At 35.2% G+C, this 13,536-nt stretch overlaps 8 protein-coding genes across 8 annotated transcripts, besides 14 other annotated features; 6 read left to right on the top strand and 2 right to left on the bottom strand.

Moving 5' to 3' along the window:
* Positions 1 to 1,358: 1,358 nt before the first annotated feature.
* Positions 1,359 to 3,531, top strand: TA04550 (uncharacterized protein; the record flags this gene model as incomplete). Its single annotated transcript, XM_950031.1, has 2 exons — positions 1,359 to 2,253; positions 2,321 to 3,531. 2 exons carry the CDS (start codon positions 1,359 to 1,361, stop codon positions 3,529 to 3,531), a joined length of 2,106 nt encoding a protein of 701 aa, XP_955124.1.
* Positions 3,532 to 3,992: 461 nt separating this feature from the next.
* On the top strand, positions 3,993 to 6,094 carry TA04555 (uncharacterized protein; the record flags this gene model as incomplete). The annotated part of the gene is made up of 4 exons (XM_950032.1): positions 3,993 to 4,371; positions 4,405 to 5,652; positions 5,711 to 5,910; positions 5,942 to 6,094. 4 exons carry the CDS (start codon positions 3,993 to 3,995, stop codon positions 6,092 to 6,094), a joined length of 1,980 nt encoding a protein of 659 aa, XP_955125.1.
* Positions 6,095 to 6,271: 177 nt separating this feature from the next.
* TA04560 (uncharacterized protein) lies at positions 6,272 to 6,487 on the top strand (the record flags this gene model as incomplete). The annotated part of the gene is made up of 1 exon (XM_950033.1): positions 6,272 to 6,487. One exon carries the CDS (start codon positions 6,272 to 6,274, stop codon positions 6,485 to 6,487), a length of 216 nt encoding a protein of 71 aa, XP_955126.1.
* A 298-nt stretch (positions 6,488 to 6,785) lies between these two features.
* Positions 6,786 to 8,105, top strand: TA04565 (uncharacterized protein; the record flags this gene model as incomplete). Its single annotated transcript, XM_950034.1, has 1 exon — positions 6,786 to 8,105. One exon carries the CDS (start codon positions 6,786 to 6,788, stop codon positions 8,103 to 8,105), a length of 1,320 nt encoding a protein of 439 aa, XP_955127.1.
* Positions 6,867 to 6,935: a sequence feature (10 probable transmembrane helices predicted for TA04565 by TMHMM2.0 at aa 28-50, 63-85, 89-111, 161-178, 191-213, 243-265, 285-307, 319-341, 356-378 and 411-433).
* Positions 6,972 to 7,040: a sequence feature (10 probable transmembrane helices predicted for TA04565 by TMHMM2.0 at aa 28-50, 63-85, 89-111, 161-178, 191-213, 243-265, 285-307, 319-341, 356-378 and 411-433).
* Positions 7,050 to 7,118: a sequence feature (10 probable transmembrane helices predicted for TA04565 by TMHMM2.0 at aa 28-50, 63-85, 89-111, 161-178, 191-213, 243-265, 285-307, 319-341, 356-378 and 411-433).
* Positions 7,266 to 7,319: a sequence feature (10 probable transmembrane helices predicted for TA04565 by TMHMM2.0 at aa 28-50, 63-85, 89-111, 161-178, 191-213, 243-265, 285-307, 319-341, 356-378 and 411-433).
* Positions 7,356 to 7,424: a sequence feature (10 probable transmembrane helices predicted for TA04565 by TMHMM2.0 at aa 28-50, 63-85, 89-111, 161-178, 191-213, 243-265, 285-307, 319-341, 356-378 and 411-433).
* Positions 7,512 to 7,580: a sequence feature (10 probable transmembrane helices predicted for TA04565 by TMHMM2.0 at aa 28-50, 63-85, 89-111, 161-178, 191-213, 243-265, 285-307, 319-341, 356-378 and 411-433).
* Positions 7,638 to 7,706: a sequence feature (10 probable transmembrane helices predicted for TA04565 by TMHMM2.0 at aa 28-50, 63-85, 89-111, 161-178, 191-213, 243-265, 285-307, 319-341, 356-378 and 411-433).
* Positions 7,740 to 7,808: a sequence feature (10 probable transmembrane helices predicted for TA04565 by TMHMM2.0 at aa 28-50, 63-85, 89-111, 161-178, 191-213, 243-265, 285-307, 319-341, 356-378 and 411-433).
* Positions 7,851 to 7,919: a sequence feature (10 probable transmembrane helices predicted for TA04565 by TMHMM2.0 at aa 28-50, 63-85, 89-111, 161-178, 191-213, 243-265, 285-307, 319-341, 356-378 and 411-433).
* Positions 8,016 to 8,084: a sequence feature (10 probable transmembrane helices predicted for TA04565 by TMHMM2.0 at aa 28-50, 63-85, 89-111, 161-178, 191-213, 243-265, 285-307, 319-341, 356-378 and 411-433).
* Positions 8,040 to 8,045: a sequence feature (GPI-Anchor Signal predicted for TA04565 by DGPI v2.04 with cleavage site probability 0.2924 near 402).
* Positions 8,106 to 8,430: 325 nt separating the features above from the next.
* On the top strand, positions 8,431 to 9,167 carry TA04570 (uncharacterized protein; the record flags this gene model as incomplete). The annotated part of the gene is made up of 2 exons (XM_950035.1): positions 8,431 to 8,578; positions 8,620 to 9,167. The coding sequence occupies 2 exons, from the start codon at positions 8,431 to 8,433 to the stop codon at positions 9,165 to 9,167; spliced, it is 696 nt and encodes a 231-aa protein (XP_955128.1).
* Positions 8,868 to 8,936: a sequence feature (1 probable transmembrane helix predicted for TA04570 by TMHMM2.0 at aa 133-155).
* Positions 9,168 to 9,261: 94 nt separating the features above from the next.
* Positions 9,262 to 11,131, bottom strand: TA04575 (DNA helicase (ruvB-like protein), putative; the record flags this gene model as incomplete). The annotated part of the gene is made up of 7 exons (XM_950036.1): positions 9,262 to 9,327; positions 9,359 to 9,438; positions 9,470 to 9,614; positions 9,681 to 10,107; positions 10,145 to 10,635; positions 10,738 to 10,856; positions 10,981 to 11,131. The coding sequence occupies 7 exons, from the start codon at positions 11,129 to 11,131 to the stop codon at positions 9,262 to 9,264; spliced, it is 1,479 nt and encodes a 492-aa protein (XP_955129.1).
* Positions 11,132 to 11,314: 183 nt separating this feature from the next.
* TA04580 (uncharacterized protein) lies at positions 11,315 to 12,010 on the bottom strand (the record flags this gene model as incomplete). The annotated part of the gene is made up of 3 exons (XM_950037.1): positions 11,315 to 11,660; positions 11,695 to 11,777; positions 11,828 to 12,010. The coding sequence occupies 3 exons, from the start codon at positions 12,008 to 12,010 to the stop codon at positions 11,315 to 11,317; spliced, it is 612 nt and encodes a 203-aa protein (XP_955130.1).
* Positions 11,576 to 11,644: a sequence feature (2 probable transmembrane helices predicted for TA04580 by TMHMM2.0 at aa 15-37 and 95-117).
* Positions 11,900 to 11,968: a sequence feature (2 probable transmembrane helices predicted for TA04580 by TMHMM2.0 at aa 15-37 and 95-117).
* Positions 12,011 to 12,341: 331 nt separating the features above from the next.
* On the top strand, positions 12,342 to 13,477 carry TA04590 (proliferating cell nuclear antigen (PCNA) 1, putative; the record flags this gene model as incomplete). Its single annotated transcript, XM_950038.1, has 5 exons — positions 12,342 to 12,504; positions 12,675 to 12,830; positions 12,870 to 13,150; positions 13,184 to 13,240; positions 13,310 to 13,477. 5 exons carry the CDS (start codon positions 12,342 to 12,344, stop codon positions 13,475 to 13,477), a joined length of 825 nt encoding a protein of 274 aa, XP_955131.1.
* Positions 13,478 to 13,536: the final 59 nt, after the last annotated feature.

Consider the following 13,536-nt stretch of genomic DNA (forward strand, 5'->3'; position numbering starts at 1 on the left):
AAGAATTATCTATTCCTGTATTAAGAGTCTGAAAAGTCAATAAATAAAATTTTTCGTAAATTTATTTTTCTATTTATAGATTTATTTTAAGATGTATATAATGTAAATAGATGGAAGGTTGAAGTAGATCAGATCTATTATTTTTAATCAACGGTAAAAAAATAGTTTTAAAATATTTTTAACAAACTGTAATTAAAAATAATAAAAAGCTTAAAATAATCATTAAAAATAAACATATATCAAGGTGAAAATAATTTATTGAAGAAAAAATCCCACCAACAAATAATTGGTGAGCTAACTAAAACAAATTGGTGAATAATTAATTTAAATAAGTAAAAAAAAATATAAAGATAAAATTATAAAGATAAAATCAAGTTGGGAATTTTTTTATCAAGAGGAAAATTAATAGATCTAAAAAATAAGAAGACATTAAAATTATTCAAGAATATAGAAGTTGTTATTCAGTGGACAAGGAGATTATAAAGATATCTAAACTATCATAAATAGGAAAGGATCTGTAGAAAACAATAGGGACAAGTATTAATAAGGTGTAAGGAAGCCGAAAAGTGTGTGGAAAAGATTTTATAGATCATTGTTGGGGTTAATATTGGAATCCCGTGACCACTCGGCCGATGCATGCAATAATCAACTAATTAATAAGATATAATAATAAAAAGATGCACAAAATATAGCAAGTTTTCTTTATGGTATGTATAAAAATCTTCTAAGAAGATTTCGAAGAAATTAAGACGATTGGTATAAGGAAACCCATATGGGCCAATGACAACCAATTTCTAAGGAGAACATCGACATTTTAGTTTTACTCTTCAAAACAAATAGATTTATAAAAGTTATATGAACAGTTCAAGAGTCTTATTAACTTGAAAGACGTGTTCCCCTTGATAATTGATTGCTTTTGTCTTTTATCGTTCAAGATAAAACAATTCCAAATACTTTGACCATATCTAGTTTTAAAATATATATATTAATAAAAGGATATTTTTTCATAATTAATTGAGATTTTTATAGTTTCAATAAAGGATACCTAAAGACACACTCATTTTAGGAAGTCCTATTTCTATTCAAAATTTTATATTATACTCAATTTCTCTTAAATCTAAATGAAAAGTATAGCAAATTTGATAAGATAAATATAGTTGAAAGTCATAGATTTAGTAAAAAATAATAAATTTGAAAGCTTTAATGTTCTAGTTTTGTCAGCACATTTCACATCTTTAAATTGAATTATTTCTTCTAGATTTCTCATAATTTATCAATCAATTCGTCAATTTAACTGGATTTTTTGAAACAATAGCGTTAAATTTCTTAATTAAACTAATTTGTTCATTCTGTTTAATATGAATTCAGTAGCGTCGGTGTTGTGCGAAACCACCGAAATCACGTCCGCAGAAGTCGATGCATATTTGACAAATGTATCCGACGAACAGTTTTTGTGCATGGACGAAAATACAACCTACTACGGAATAGGACACTGTTCACCCTCCTCAGACCCACTGTTTTTTGAAAATGGAGTCCAGCTGAGCTTCGATAGCTCGTGTTACACAGATTACTCAGGCTCAGCATATTCCGGATACTCATCAAGCGAATGCAGTTACTACCCAGAACTTAACAGCTCGTTATACAACATTGCATACAAGTCTGAACCGTTCCCAAGTGATGGAAAGTACTCATCAGAAGGTAAATATTCAGTTGACGGTAGATATAGCATGGAAACGAAGTATAGCGTGGATGGAAAGTTTTTAGTAGATAGCGGAGATATACTGTCACTGAGTCCGACACCAAATCTCCAGTACCTAACACCGAAAATGAAGTCAAGTTTCGAGTATTCATTGAATGGTATATCAAGTAATGGCGCCTCTAAAACAAGCAATATCACATCCAATATGGCTGCAACCATGTCTAACATGTCATCAAATATGAGCAGCATACCGTCGAACATGAATAACATAGCCTCTATTGGTAGCATAGGGAATAATATTGTTGATGTGATGACGCCGGGAAGAAATCAGTACCCCACGAAGGTTTCTACACACGATCTTGCACTCTTCAATACCATGATGGACGGGAATCCTCTCACGCCCATGAAGTCGAACTCCAATTACCAAAACAGTCTCAAAATGCAAAGTTCAATAAGCACGGTTGCAAGTTCTTGCTCCTCATCCATAGCGTATGATAGTTACTCCAAGTATTATCCGTACGACGAAAATACAAATTCGCCATATCTGAGACAAAGTAACTTTCTAAGCATATTTACAAATTTTTAGTTATTTTATTTTAAATAAATACTAATTTTATGTAGGTTATGGAAAGAACATGGATTTATTATCATACCCGGAACCTAATTTGTCTGGAAACGATAGTATACAGGACATGTACCCATCAGAACGTCCAGTTGGGAATTTCACGTTCCAGAATAATGATATTGAGTCCATTGGAGAAAATTACTTTACACCGACAAGTATTACAAGAAACGTGGTAACGACATTCAAGGTTCCAAGCTATGATCCAAGTATTACCCCAGAAGAGAGATATAGAGAGATTTTGAAGATAATTTTCAAGATCCCACCATCACCAGAAACTTTTTTGACGCCAATAAGTTCCCATGTACTTAACAGCGAGTCCATTACTGAACTGTCAAAAAGGTATGACGATTCCCAGCGCATAGCAAACCCGCCCGAAACACACGTAGTCTACGTAAGGAACGGAGCTGAGCTAAACCTAGTCCTGAGGAACGATAACCTATTGATCCAGAACCCAAACCAGCACAAAGAGCCTCGTAACGAGAAGCTCAAGTTGACCAAACAAGTACTCAACACAAAGAACATTGCAAGCAGCTCAGACCTCAACGAGAGCATGATCAGATCCAGAAATGATGAGCAAGGGATGAGTTACCTTCCCTATATAAGCTGTAACTGGAAAGGAGTCCACGAAACGAGCTGGTGGATGAGTGACGATAAAGGCGTCGTACGCAACTTCAAGGTCAAGTTTGACCCAGTAGTTTTCGGTTCTAAGGCTGTGGCCTTTGAGGAAGCAACCAAGTTCGCGAAGTACGTCGAGGGTCTTATCAGACCGGGCTCTCTCATCAAGTGGTACCCAGGGTTCAACATTCCAATTGGAACTAGTGGACGAGCAAACCTGAGGAAAGTTCTTCATATGGACCGCATGAAAAATTCCGAACTCTGTGACCCAGTGCTTGAAGCCAACGGACTCAAAGTGGCAGCCAAGTCAACCTTCGGAGACATGATAATTGTAGAACTGTACAAAGCGGCCTACGTCTTAGGCCTATGGGATGTAGCAGCATACAATTGCCTGAAAACCTGTAAGCGGAGAGGATACTCATTTGAGTGGATACACGATATACAATCAAGTGGAAAGAGAATAACACTGGACGCACTCAAGTATATGCGAAACGTCAAGGAACTCATTGAACAGGATAAGTTGTCAAGAGTTAATTCAGAAAAGAAACGCCGTAGAAGAAAGTTACCAGATAAGCGTAAAAGGGTACCTTAGAATCTTTTTATATATATATATAGTTAAGTATAACATATTTATATAAATATAACATATATATATAAATATAACGAATAATATGAGTTGTAGGTGTAATTAGCATATATTGAAATTAAAAGATTTAACTAAAAAATAACAGATTTAACATAAAATAATTAACCTAAATTAAAAGATTTAACCTCGAGATTCAAGATTTAATCAATTCATTTCAGATTTAACAAATTTATTCAAAATTCAGTCAATAAATTCAGAAAATGCGAGTATAAATAAAAGATTTAACATGAGTATACAAGAGTTCATTGTATATCATACCCAACTTAAAAGCTAGAATCCACTTTAAGAGTGGAGTCATAATCTTCTACCACCTCCCATATACACTATTATTTATGTAATTTATTTAATTTGTTTGTTGTATTATTATTTGTATTTATTTTTTTGTGGAATTTTTTAAGTAAATATCGATGGAGAAGGAGTATGACGAGAAGAAGTATATAGAGCTCGATTTGGATAAATTTTTCAGAGAAAACGACGAGTTCAACATGCTAAAAACGCTCCAAGAAATGTACGTCTCCTCATACAAGCTGGAGCTCGAAATCAAGCCTATGGTCACCAACGAAATCGACTCAGTCCTCCTGTGTGTTGACACAATTCTTAAAATGTGCAATCTCATCAAAGATTCCAAAAATAATATTAATCTTATAGTTAATATGTTAAATAATTTCAATTATGATGAAACCTTCAAGGAGTCGCTGGATAAATATAACAATTTCAATGCAAAGGACAATAATTCATACGAAAATACTATAAATAATATAAACAATTGGATGAATGAGTATCATAGTAATGTAATAATGGATAATTTATATAATTCAGATTTAAAATTAGAATCTAGTGACTTGGTTCTCAATAAGGGAATGATAAATATAAATTCTAATGTAAATAGTGTAATCGTGGATCATTTACATTCTTTGTCAATGAAAAACTATAAATTTCTGAAGGATAATGAGCTTCTAAAGTCATATGAATTGCTTTTAGTCAAGATACCTTTTTTAACAAAATTAGTTACCAATTTTGACAACGGAGAATCAAATAATTTAAACAAAAGTGTTTCAAAATATAAAGAAATAATTGAGGATTCAATTACTTTGTGTGAATTTTATAAAAAAAAGCTAAAATCACACTGTTTCAGTAATTTGAGAAGTAATTCAGTGGGAACAGTGATGCACTCGGTGAGTGTGTTGTTATTGCTTGATGGCAAAGGCTTGGAAAATTTAAGGTGTATAATGAATAAGAGGTTGGAGCTCTTTAAAATCACAACTAACTCATTGAGTATTGGGTTGGAATCCTCTCTAATTTTACTCTTCTCACACATTCTTCTCAATCACATCGTATTCCACGTCTTAAACTCATTTAATAAAGATTTGAAAGTGGACGATTTTACCAAAATGTATGAAATTATGTTACTGGACCATTTCGCAGGACATGAGTTAACTGGACTTTTACACCTTAAAAACAAGATTTCAGAAGAAATTGACAAATTTGAGTTTGATTTCCCTTATTTATCGCAGAATAGTCTTGAAAATGGGAAAAAAACACTTTTTTCGCTGTTGGAAAGTGGGTTCCAGAAGAGCTGTACCCAGAAAATAACCACCATAATATCCTCGATAAATGTTTCGGTTGATCATTATATGGAGATTGAGTCTGAATTGAGTAATTTTTCTGAATACTTCGATTCCGAACATTTTACCAAGCACTCAACTTGTGATGAGGATAGGGTTAAGGAATTGGCTTTATTCAGTGACTCTTCTTCAGACCTGAGCAAATTTATAGACGAGAAAGTTGATTCAATTGTAGATAAAATAAGGACTCAAGTACTGCGTAAAGAGTTCAAAGGAGTAGAATTAGACTCTTTATCATTATACTCAATACAAGGATATAATAAGAAGTTCATAAATTGGATGAAGGAAATCGGGTTATTGGATTCGATTCTGCTCCTGAGTAAATTGAATAGCACCGAAAATATGGATAAATTGTGTAAGGAAATTGCAGAATATTATCTTAATCCCCTATTATCGACTGTTGTTAAGACAATAAACACAATGCTTGACCAACAATCTCAAGGTATTTCGCTATTTTTTACTAAAAAACTCTATGGGTAGATATAGATATATAATTATAGAATATAATGTAATAGATAAAGGAGGACTATATATGGTACTATTAATGTTTGGAATCGCAAATTTGAGGAGTTATATAAACGAGAAGAACAAATATGTAGAGTGCAAATTTACGAGAATGTTCGAGGAATCCGGGCTGAATATGGCAATAAATTATTATTTACAATTTAAAGAATCGAATACACTACCAGATCTCATAAAAGTATTTTTTAGCTTAGAATGAATATATTTAGGCAGACGCTTCAATCCTGTGTATGATCTGTGAAGAGAAAAAAAACAAAGGAATTTTTATGGAAAAGACTAGTTATAATGATATTAAATTGTTGGTTGGAAGTGTGTATGAATTTGAAGAAGAGTATTCACAGTTCAGATGTTTACTGTTGTAACACCATACCCATAGGATAAGAGGTTCAAAGGATAAATGTAAGATTCGTCAAAAAGAATTTTTCAATTTGTTCATAAAATATTTAATAAAATTATATATTTGAAGCAAAATGTAATTTAATTGTAAAATAGATGAAAAGTAGTTAAAATAATGAGAAATCTAAGATTAAAGGTGAAGAATGCCCAAGAAGGATAGAAAGAGGAAACCGGAAGAATATTGCCAAATGAAGCCGCTGAGAGACTGTTTAAGCCAGAATGATGGTAAAATAGAAAGATGCGTAAAGGAGGTAGAGATTTTTGAAAAAAGCTGTGACTCAGGGCGACAGTATTTCCATACGAGAGAGGGGCTCGACGATAGCAAGTCGGGACTTTTTTCAGGAAAACGCCACTTGTAACAGAGATTAATGTGTTTGAATGTGTGTACTCGTTAGAGGTAGTGACGCCTCCACATGTGCATATGTCCCTCCCAACTTTAAGTATTTATGCATATGGCGTGATTTTGTAGTGTTTTCCACCCCCCGTTTGTCTTTGGTAATTTAATTGTATGTTATTGTATAAAATTATTCCTTTTGGTTTTATATAATAAAATTCAATTTAAATTTGCTTAATTTGCATATCTCTTACACATCCATCGGTGTATTCAACTGCCCGTCAAACCCCCTACTGTTATCGATATTTTAATTGTACTTGAATATGGCTGAAAAGGTTTCAGACAGAGTTGGAAATTTAAATACAACTGATTACGACGAGAAGCCAGAAGGAGGCGTCAGCGCCCTTTCACTCCTAGTCGGCCTCTTTTTGGGACTCGCTAATAACTTTGCAGAACACTTTGTGTTTCTTCTCTCGTACATGTCATTCAAGCTCCTAAACGGAGAAAACAGTGTTCCGCTCAACGTCTTTTTGTTCTTCTTTTTCTTCGCGCTCGGCTCCGTAGTATTCCTTTTCCTGAGCCCACTCCTTTCATACTTCACAGTAGTGTCATATGTATTCGAGGCCTTTTTCTTCATGCTCATGCTACTCTCTGTCAAAACATTCGAAGAGGAACCAGGAAGAAACGTTTTTACAGCGTCTGTTGCACTTCTGGGCCTCACACATGGAGTAAATAAGGCCTCGACGATGGGTCTGGTGGAATGCACACCCTTCTCCAACCCAAGAGTGGTGGACCTCTCAAAGTTCCTCTCAGGATTATTACCACTCTTTTTGTATGTTGTCTTCAAATTCGGAGTAGCAGAAGAGGACACATTCTCAAAGGAGGAGCTGGAACTATTCTTCGTCACAGTGACCTCATTGGCCCTGGTACTCACACTCGTTGGAGGGCTACTCTCACTGTGGTACAGCTCAACAGGAGCAGTGAAGAGATACGTGGAGAGGAAGAAAGTTGAGAACGACACGAATCCAAAATTCGTTCCTAGACACGCAGGAGCACTTTTCAACGGCTTGCTGGTTCCAGGCCTGGTCTTCCTGGCTCTCTACTTCATGAAGTACACAGTCTTCCCGACGTTCTTCCCACTAGATGCCTCAAAGAAGGTCGACGTAGGATATAAATACCTTTTCTTGTGCCTTCCAGGACTCATGGATGGGCTCTCGAGGCTCACCTTCCTGTACCTCTTTGGGAAGCTCAACGTCGACTGGGGAAGTTTGACGCCCTGGAAGACGCTGTACATGCTGGTATTCGACCTTCTTCTTGTGGTTTACTTCGCCGTTCTGCACAACCTGCAGGAAGAAGACTTCGTTCTCTTCGAAGAGACTTTCTCGCTACTTTTCTTCATGGTATTCACACTACTCCACGCCGCAACCTCCGACCTCGTCACACTCGAGTTCCTCTCCTTCAGAGACGATCGCGAACGCGACAAGAGGGATTTAGAAACTCCCTCAGCTTCAAACGAATCTGGACTCTCCAGGGCCTCAAAGAGAGTTACCACATTCGTGTTCCTCAACCTCCTCGAATCCGTTGGGTCTACTCTCGGAGCACTCTTGACTCTGCTATTGTTCAATTTACAACCAGACAAATGAGTTATGCCATCCTATTGAATTTAATACAACATACACATCTTTCATAAATTTTGTGGGATTTAATTTTTTAATTTATAAATATATGGTTAAATAGTTATCTGTGTAAGAATAAGATTCCAGAGGTTGAGACTAGAAATATTATGAACATTTTAAGTTTTCAATTAATTTATTTTTTCAAAAAAAATTAATTTTTGAGAATTTTTTAATTTTTGAGAATTTTCCCCTAAATTATAATAATTCCCAAGAAGTTTTACGTATTTGAGGTGATATGGGAAGGTGTATGTGGTGATGGTGGAAATAAATCATTAAATGTAAAAGATGTAAAATGCCAATTAAGGTTTCGCAGCCCTTGAGATTATTCAAAATCAGCCCCTTGGTGAGTTTTAAGCCCGGAGCCGGAGTAGTTTATCATCCATCAGCCCACGAAGCCTATTTAAATGAAAAACTCAGACTTGAAAAAGCCGCCAAGAAAGGTATAAAAATTTATTTTACACATTGATTAAATAATTTGTAGGAATAAAATTGCCACAAACGAGGAGTGACTGCTTCTATAATGGCCTGAACCCAGACAAGATTATCACAAATGAATGGCAGAGCCTCGACGTGGGAAGGAAGCCAATGAGAGGAGGATATAACTTCTCATCTTTCAGACTGCCTCAGGTGGAGGCGTTTAACGAGGACGAACTTGCGAAGTTTTTCGACCTCGAGAATTTCATGAAGAGGTACTCGCTCAAGGAGATGTGGAAATCTGCCAAGTTCAGATACAGGTTCAGCGCCATGATGTACCTCTCAGTTCTATTCCCCGCCGTCTTGATATGGTCTGAGGCCATCTGGAGGAACCGCTACGAGCCTCTGGAGCCCGGAATTCCCAATGAAGACTACCACAAGCACTTCATCTGGCACGCGCTCGGCCACAAACTCGACCACCATGCCTTTGTTCAATACTCTGAGGCCAGAAGAACACACAAGTGGAGAAACGACAAAATCAACCCAGAAGACTACATTCCACCGCAATACAGATATTTGCAAAAATTACCCGAGGATTTTTGTAAACACCAATAAACTACTATTTAATATAGATTATTTTGAGACTATATGCTATTTATATTGCCTATGTGTAATATATAGGATCAAAATATGTTTAGGGTTATTAAAATTAATCTTCGTCCATTTTTTCATCGTTAGGCTTTAGTTCCGAGAACATGTAATCGTGTTGGAAGTTCTAAAAAATAAATGAATATGAATTGGAGTACAATCAAGTATTTAGTGCTGCGTTTAGAGTCGAGAAACAAGTTAAATGATCTCTTAATGTCATCACAGGTTACAGACCCACCTAATTAAAATTTAAATGCATAAAAAGTTACCTCCCTTACGTTTCCTTATTAAACTTGACGCGGTGATAAGTTGCAGTGCGTATCTGAGTGAAATATCAGTGGCGACCTTGACTAGAAGCTCCAAAGAATCCTCCTCAACATCCACATCCTCTTCAGTACATCGTTCGGTTATTATCTGAAGGAAATATAAAATATTATAGGAATAATGGAGTAGTAATGATGGTATAGTTTAGTTATATACGAGTTTAGTATCTTCGGGTTGATATGGGAAGGTGGGAATGATTAAAACTCTATCAAGAACATCAAGGGGTATTCCGTGAGGTGATTTATAGTCGGTTCCTCTAATTCTCGTTATTCCTCGATTTGTTGCCATTATTACAATTGGACAATTATCAGCCTCCAATGCCCTAACAAATAATATAAAACTATATAAATATCTGAGTAAGTAGTATTGTGTAAACAATCTGAACCTTGAGAGATATGAAAAACACTCTATATCCAGCATGTGAACTTCGTCGATGAATAAAACACCTTGAATGAGCTCAGCTCTTCCGTCATCTTGCCATTCCTGAACTTTTAAATCAATTTGGTCCCTGATCTCAGACTTAATCTCCCCAGTGTCTCCAGTAAACAGTGATAAAAATCCTTGAGATCTACAAATATTCATGCTACCATATTATAATATTATATATAGTATAAAAGTACCTAGAATTAATAACATCAACATCATGTAAAGTGACGGTATGAACAACTTCTTTACGTCTTTGAAGTTCGCCGGAAGGGCATGGGATGAAGTTGACGTTAGGAGACATTGCGTCGTAGTCGTGAGAGTAGGAATAGGCTCTGCCTAGTTTAGTAACTCTTCCAGAACTCTTGTCGATTTGAATGATGTCACCGACTGAAACATTTTCACGCTTAAGGGCGTCAATTAGCTTCCCGCCGATATCGTACAAGGTCTCCATGTCGGTGGTTTTCATGGTCATTTTCCCAACCTTGTCCCTTGGAGTTCCCCAAGTAGTTGGTGCAGCATTGGTAAACTTGTCAACTTCAATCTCAGTCACTTCCCCTTCTATCACTTCGCACTCCTCCCTAACTTTCAGACCTATAGATTTCCTAAACGCCTGAGTCAGTGACTCAGTTTTACTCATTTCCATTGAATAAACCTCTGATGCATTTATATGAGTAAAAGGGACGTCCTAAACAAGATAATCAATTTTAATGGGTTATAAAATTGTTTAAGTATTATTAATTAGAGTAAATAGTGTATAACTACGCTAAAGTTTGGGATAATAACATACTGTTCCTAGTGCTTTAGAAATCGCCATTGCAATTGCTGTTTTCCCACTTCCAGGTTGGCCTGCTAGTAAGATAGCTCTGCCTCCAATCTTTCCTTCTTTTAGCATATTCACTACTACTCCTATAAAACGGCTCAAATGTGTCGAATAACACAATTTATTCAAAAAAAATAAATTAAATGTGTAATTCTGGGAATAAAAGTAGGAAAAATTATATTTAGAGTAAAATATTGTTTTAAAAGAAACCTGCCGCTCTTCTTGCTTGAAGTTGTCCTACAAGGCCATCTTTTTGGTATTTAGGGTTTAGATATTCGTCGAGGCCTAGCCCAGTTATGTGAGAGTGGATCCCAATCCGCTCTATCTTTGTTACATCAGATACTTCTATAGTTTTACTCATTTTAAATATAATAATATTAATAAGAACATAATAATTTAAAACAAATATTAACAAAACAGTAATTTATTACTATCCACAATAAGATGTAGTAAACACAATAAAAAAAATTAATCATTGGATTCTACAAACTGTTGTACAAAGCGATTAATTATATTAAAAGAAATAAATTTGTGTCATATTTGATCATTTTTCTCTTTTAACTTGTTCTTGTAGAACACTTTCTCTGAATGGAGATAAAGGCGACTCAAACCTATATAAAATTGAGTATGAAATTGGAAAATACCCTAGGAGTGCTTTTGTGTATTGTCTTGCTAAGATTGAAATGACTGTGTAGACTGCAGTTGCTGTACAGTCAGTGATGTCGTTGCCTAGCAGTTTGCTATGTGTGAACATGGATAATGGCGGAAGGGGCGTGAAGGGCAGTTTTGCAACCACTGAGTATTCAAACACGCTCATCACGGCAGGCATTAGTCCCATAAGCAACAGTCCAGTTATGAAGGTTGAAAATGTCAGATTACCCTTAATATTTCTACAAATAATTTTATAATCACTTTAAGTAGTACTTTGATTTTTCCATTAAAACCTTCGAAGGTGATTCTCCACCGTGTGACATTGTTTTAGACCTTGCTACAACAACATTATATCCCTATTTATATATATAATATATATTAACTATGGTATGGTGATACGTAGCACTTTCGAGAGCATATACAGCTCAAAAGCGTCACATAATTCGTTAAATGACTTCTTAAATTTCTCTTTCCGATATATGAAGAGCCATGAAATGACTTCGTTCAGAACTCCTGAAATTACTCCAAACAAAAGGATCAAAACGGTATCCCTCTTATTCACTTCCGATACGATTGGATCGTTGTCCATGCTATAACACAGAAAATTACTTAATCTGTGAAATAATTAAAATATTTAGGAAATTTGGGGAAATTGAAAGATTTATAACTAATATTATTTATGAGAACAAAATTAGCACAATAAAATTTAAAAAAGAGGTTCATATAATATCGTATATGATAAATATGTGAATTTAGATATAATACATAAATGATGTAAATTTATGAGAAGGATGAATTAGGGCTCTTTTTACAAATGTGTAAATGTGGCCCAATACGTAATACGTTTGTCACTATTGTCTACATCTTCGGCACATTTTATATATTTTTCACTTCTGTCGATATATTTAGCTAATTTAGTAATGCTCGAACTTAAACTGAACAACGCAGTAGTCCTGAGGCGAATTTTCGATTGTATCCGCGATCTAATTACCGATGGTAACATTGATTTCGATGCTACTGGAATGACTCTCCAGGCTCTGGATGGAAACCATATTGCTCTTGTTCATTTAAAACTACATGAAAGTATGTTGATGTTCCTTTATTACTTTTATAGTTTATTTTGTTTTTCCTTTATAATCTTATTTATTATTACCCAAAATAGTCTATAAAAATTTTTATACACATTTATAAAAAATGTCTTTTATTAAATAGTTGTGTCACTGTGATTTATGGTACTAATTGATAATGTGTAGGTGGTTTTGTGTTGTATCGATGTGATAGGCCTAGGGCTCTGGGAATAAATATAAACTCAGTTACCAAGGCCTTTAAATCGACTACTAATAACGACTCTGTACTTATTCAAAGTGAAGAAGATAAGGATCTCATTAATTTCGTATTTGAAAATAATGGTATTTCCTATCAACTTACTTTTTACAACTAATGTGTAGTTGAGGATCGAGTGTCTAGCTTTTCTCTGAAGCTGATGACCATTGAGCAGGACGCCCTGAGTATCCCTGAGAACACTGAAGGCTTTGATGCTGAGATCACGCTCAGCTCCAAGGAGATGACTAACATTTGCAAGCAGATGAACGAGTTTTCAGACACTATAAAGATGGACATTTCCGGCAACTCCATAACATTTTCCACTGAGGGTGATTTAGGCCACGGTGAAATTGTTCTAAGGAACAGGGCTCCATCATCCGAGGGTGACTGTGGCGTCACCATACGAGTATTAATTAGTTAACTTCATTATCATTTTCAGGTCAAAAATCCAATTAAGCAGTCTTATGCCACTAAATATCTTCTCATGTTCACCAAAGTATTTTTTATTCATTTTTATATATTTGACTACTAAACTATGACGTATACATAAACATATGTCGTATAGAGTGGATGCTTGAGTGATTCCGTAACGTTTGGTTTAAGTCAAAACCGGCCTATTGAGGTTAAATATGAAGTAAGGGACTCGATGGAAGACTCACGACACGGCCATGTTCTAGGCGAATTAAAGTTTTATCTGGCTCCCAAAATCGACGACGATATCGAGACAGAATAATCTAATACACTCATCATACACAAATAATTTATACTATCTATTAACACACCAGTGTGTAT

Source organism: Theileria annulata, chromosome 3 (genome assembly GCF_000003225.4).
Source record: "Theileria annulata chromosome 3, complete sequence, *** SEQUENCING IN PROGRESS ***".
NCBI lineage: Eukaryota > Apicomplexa > Aconoidasida > Piroplasmida > Theileriidae > Theileria > Theileria annulata.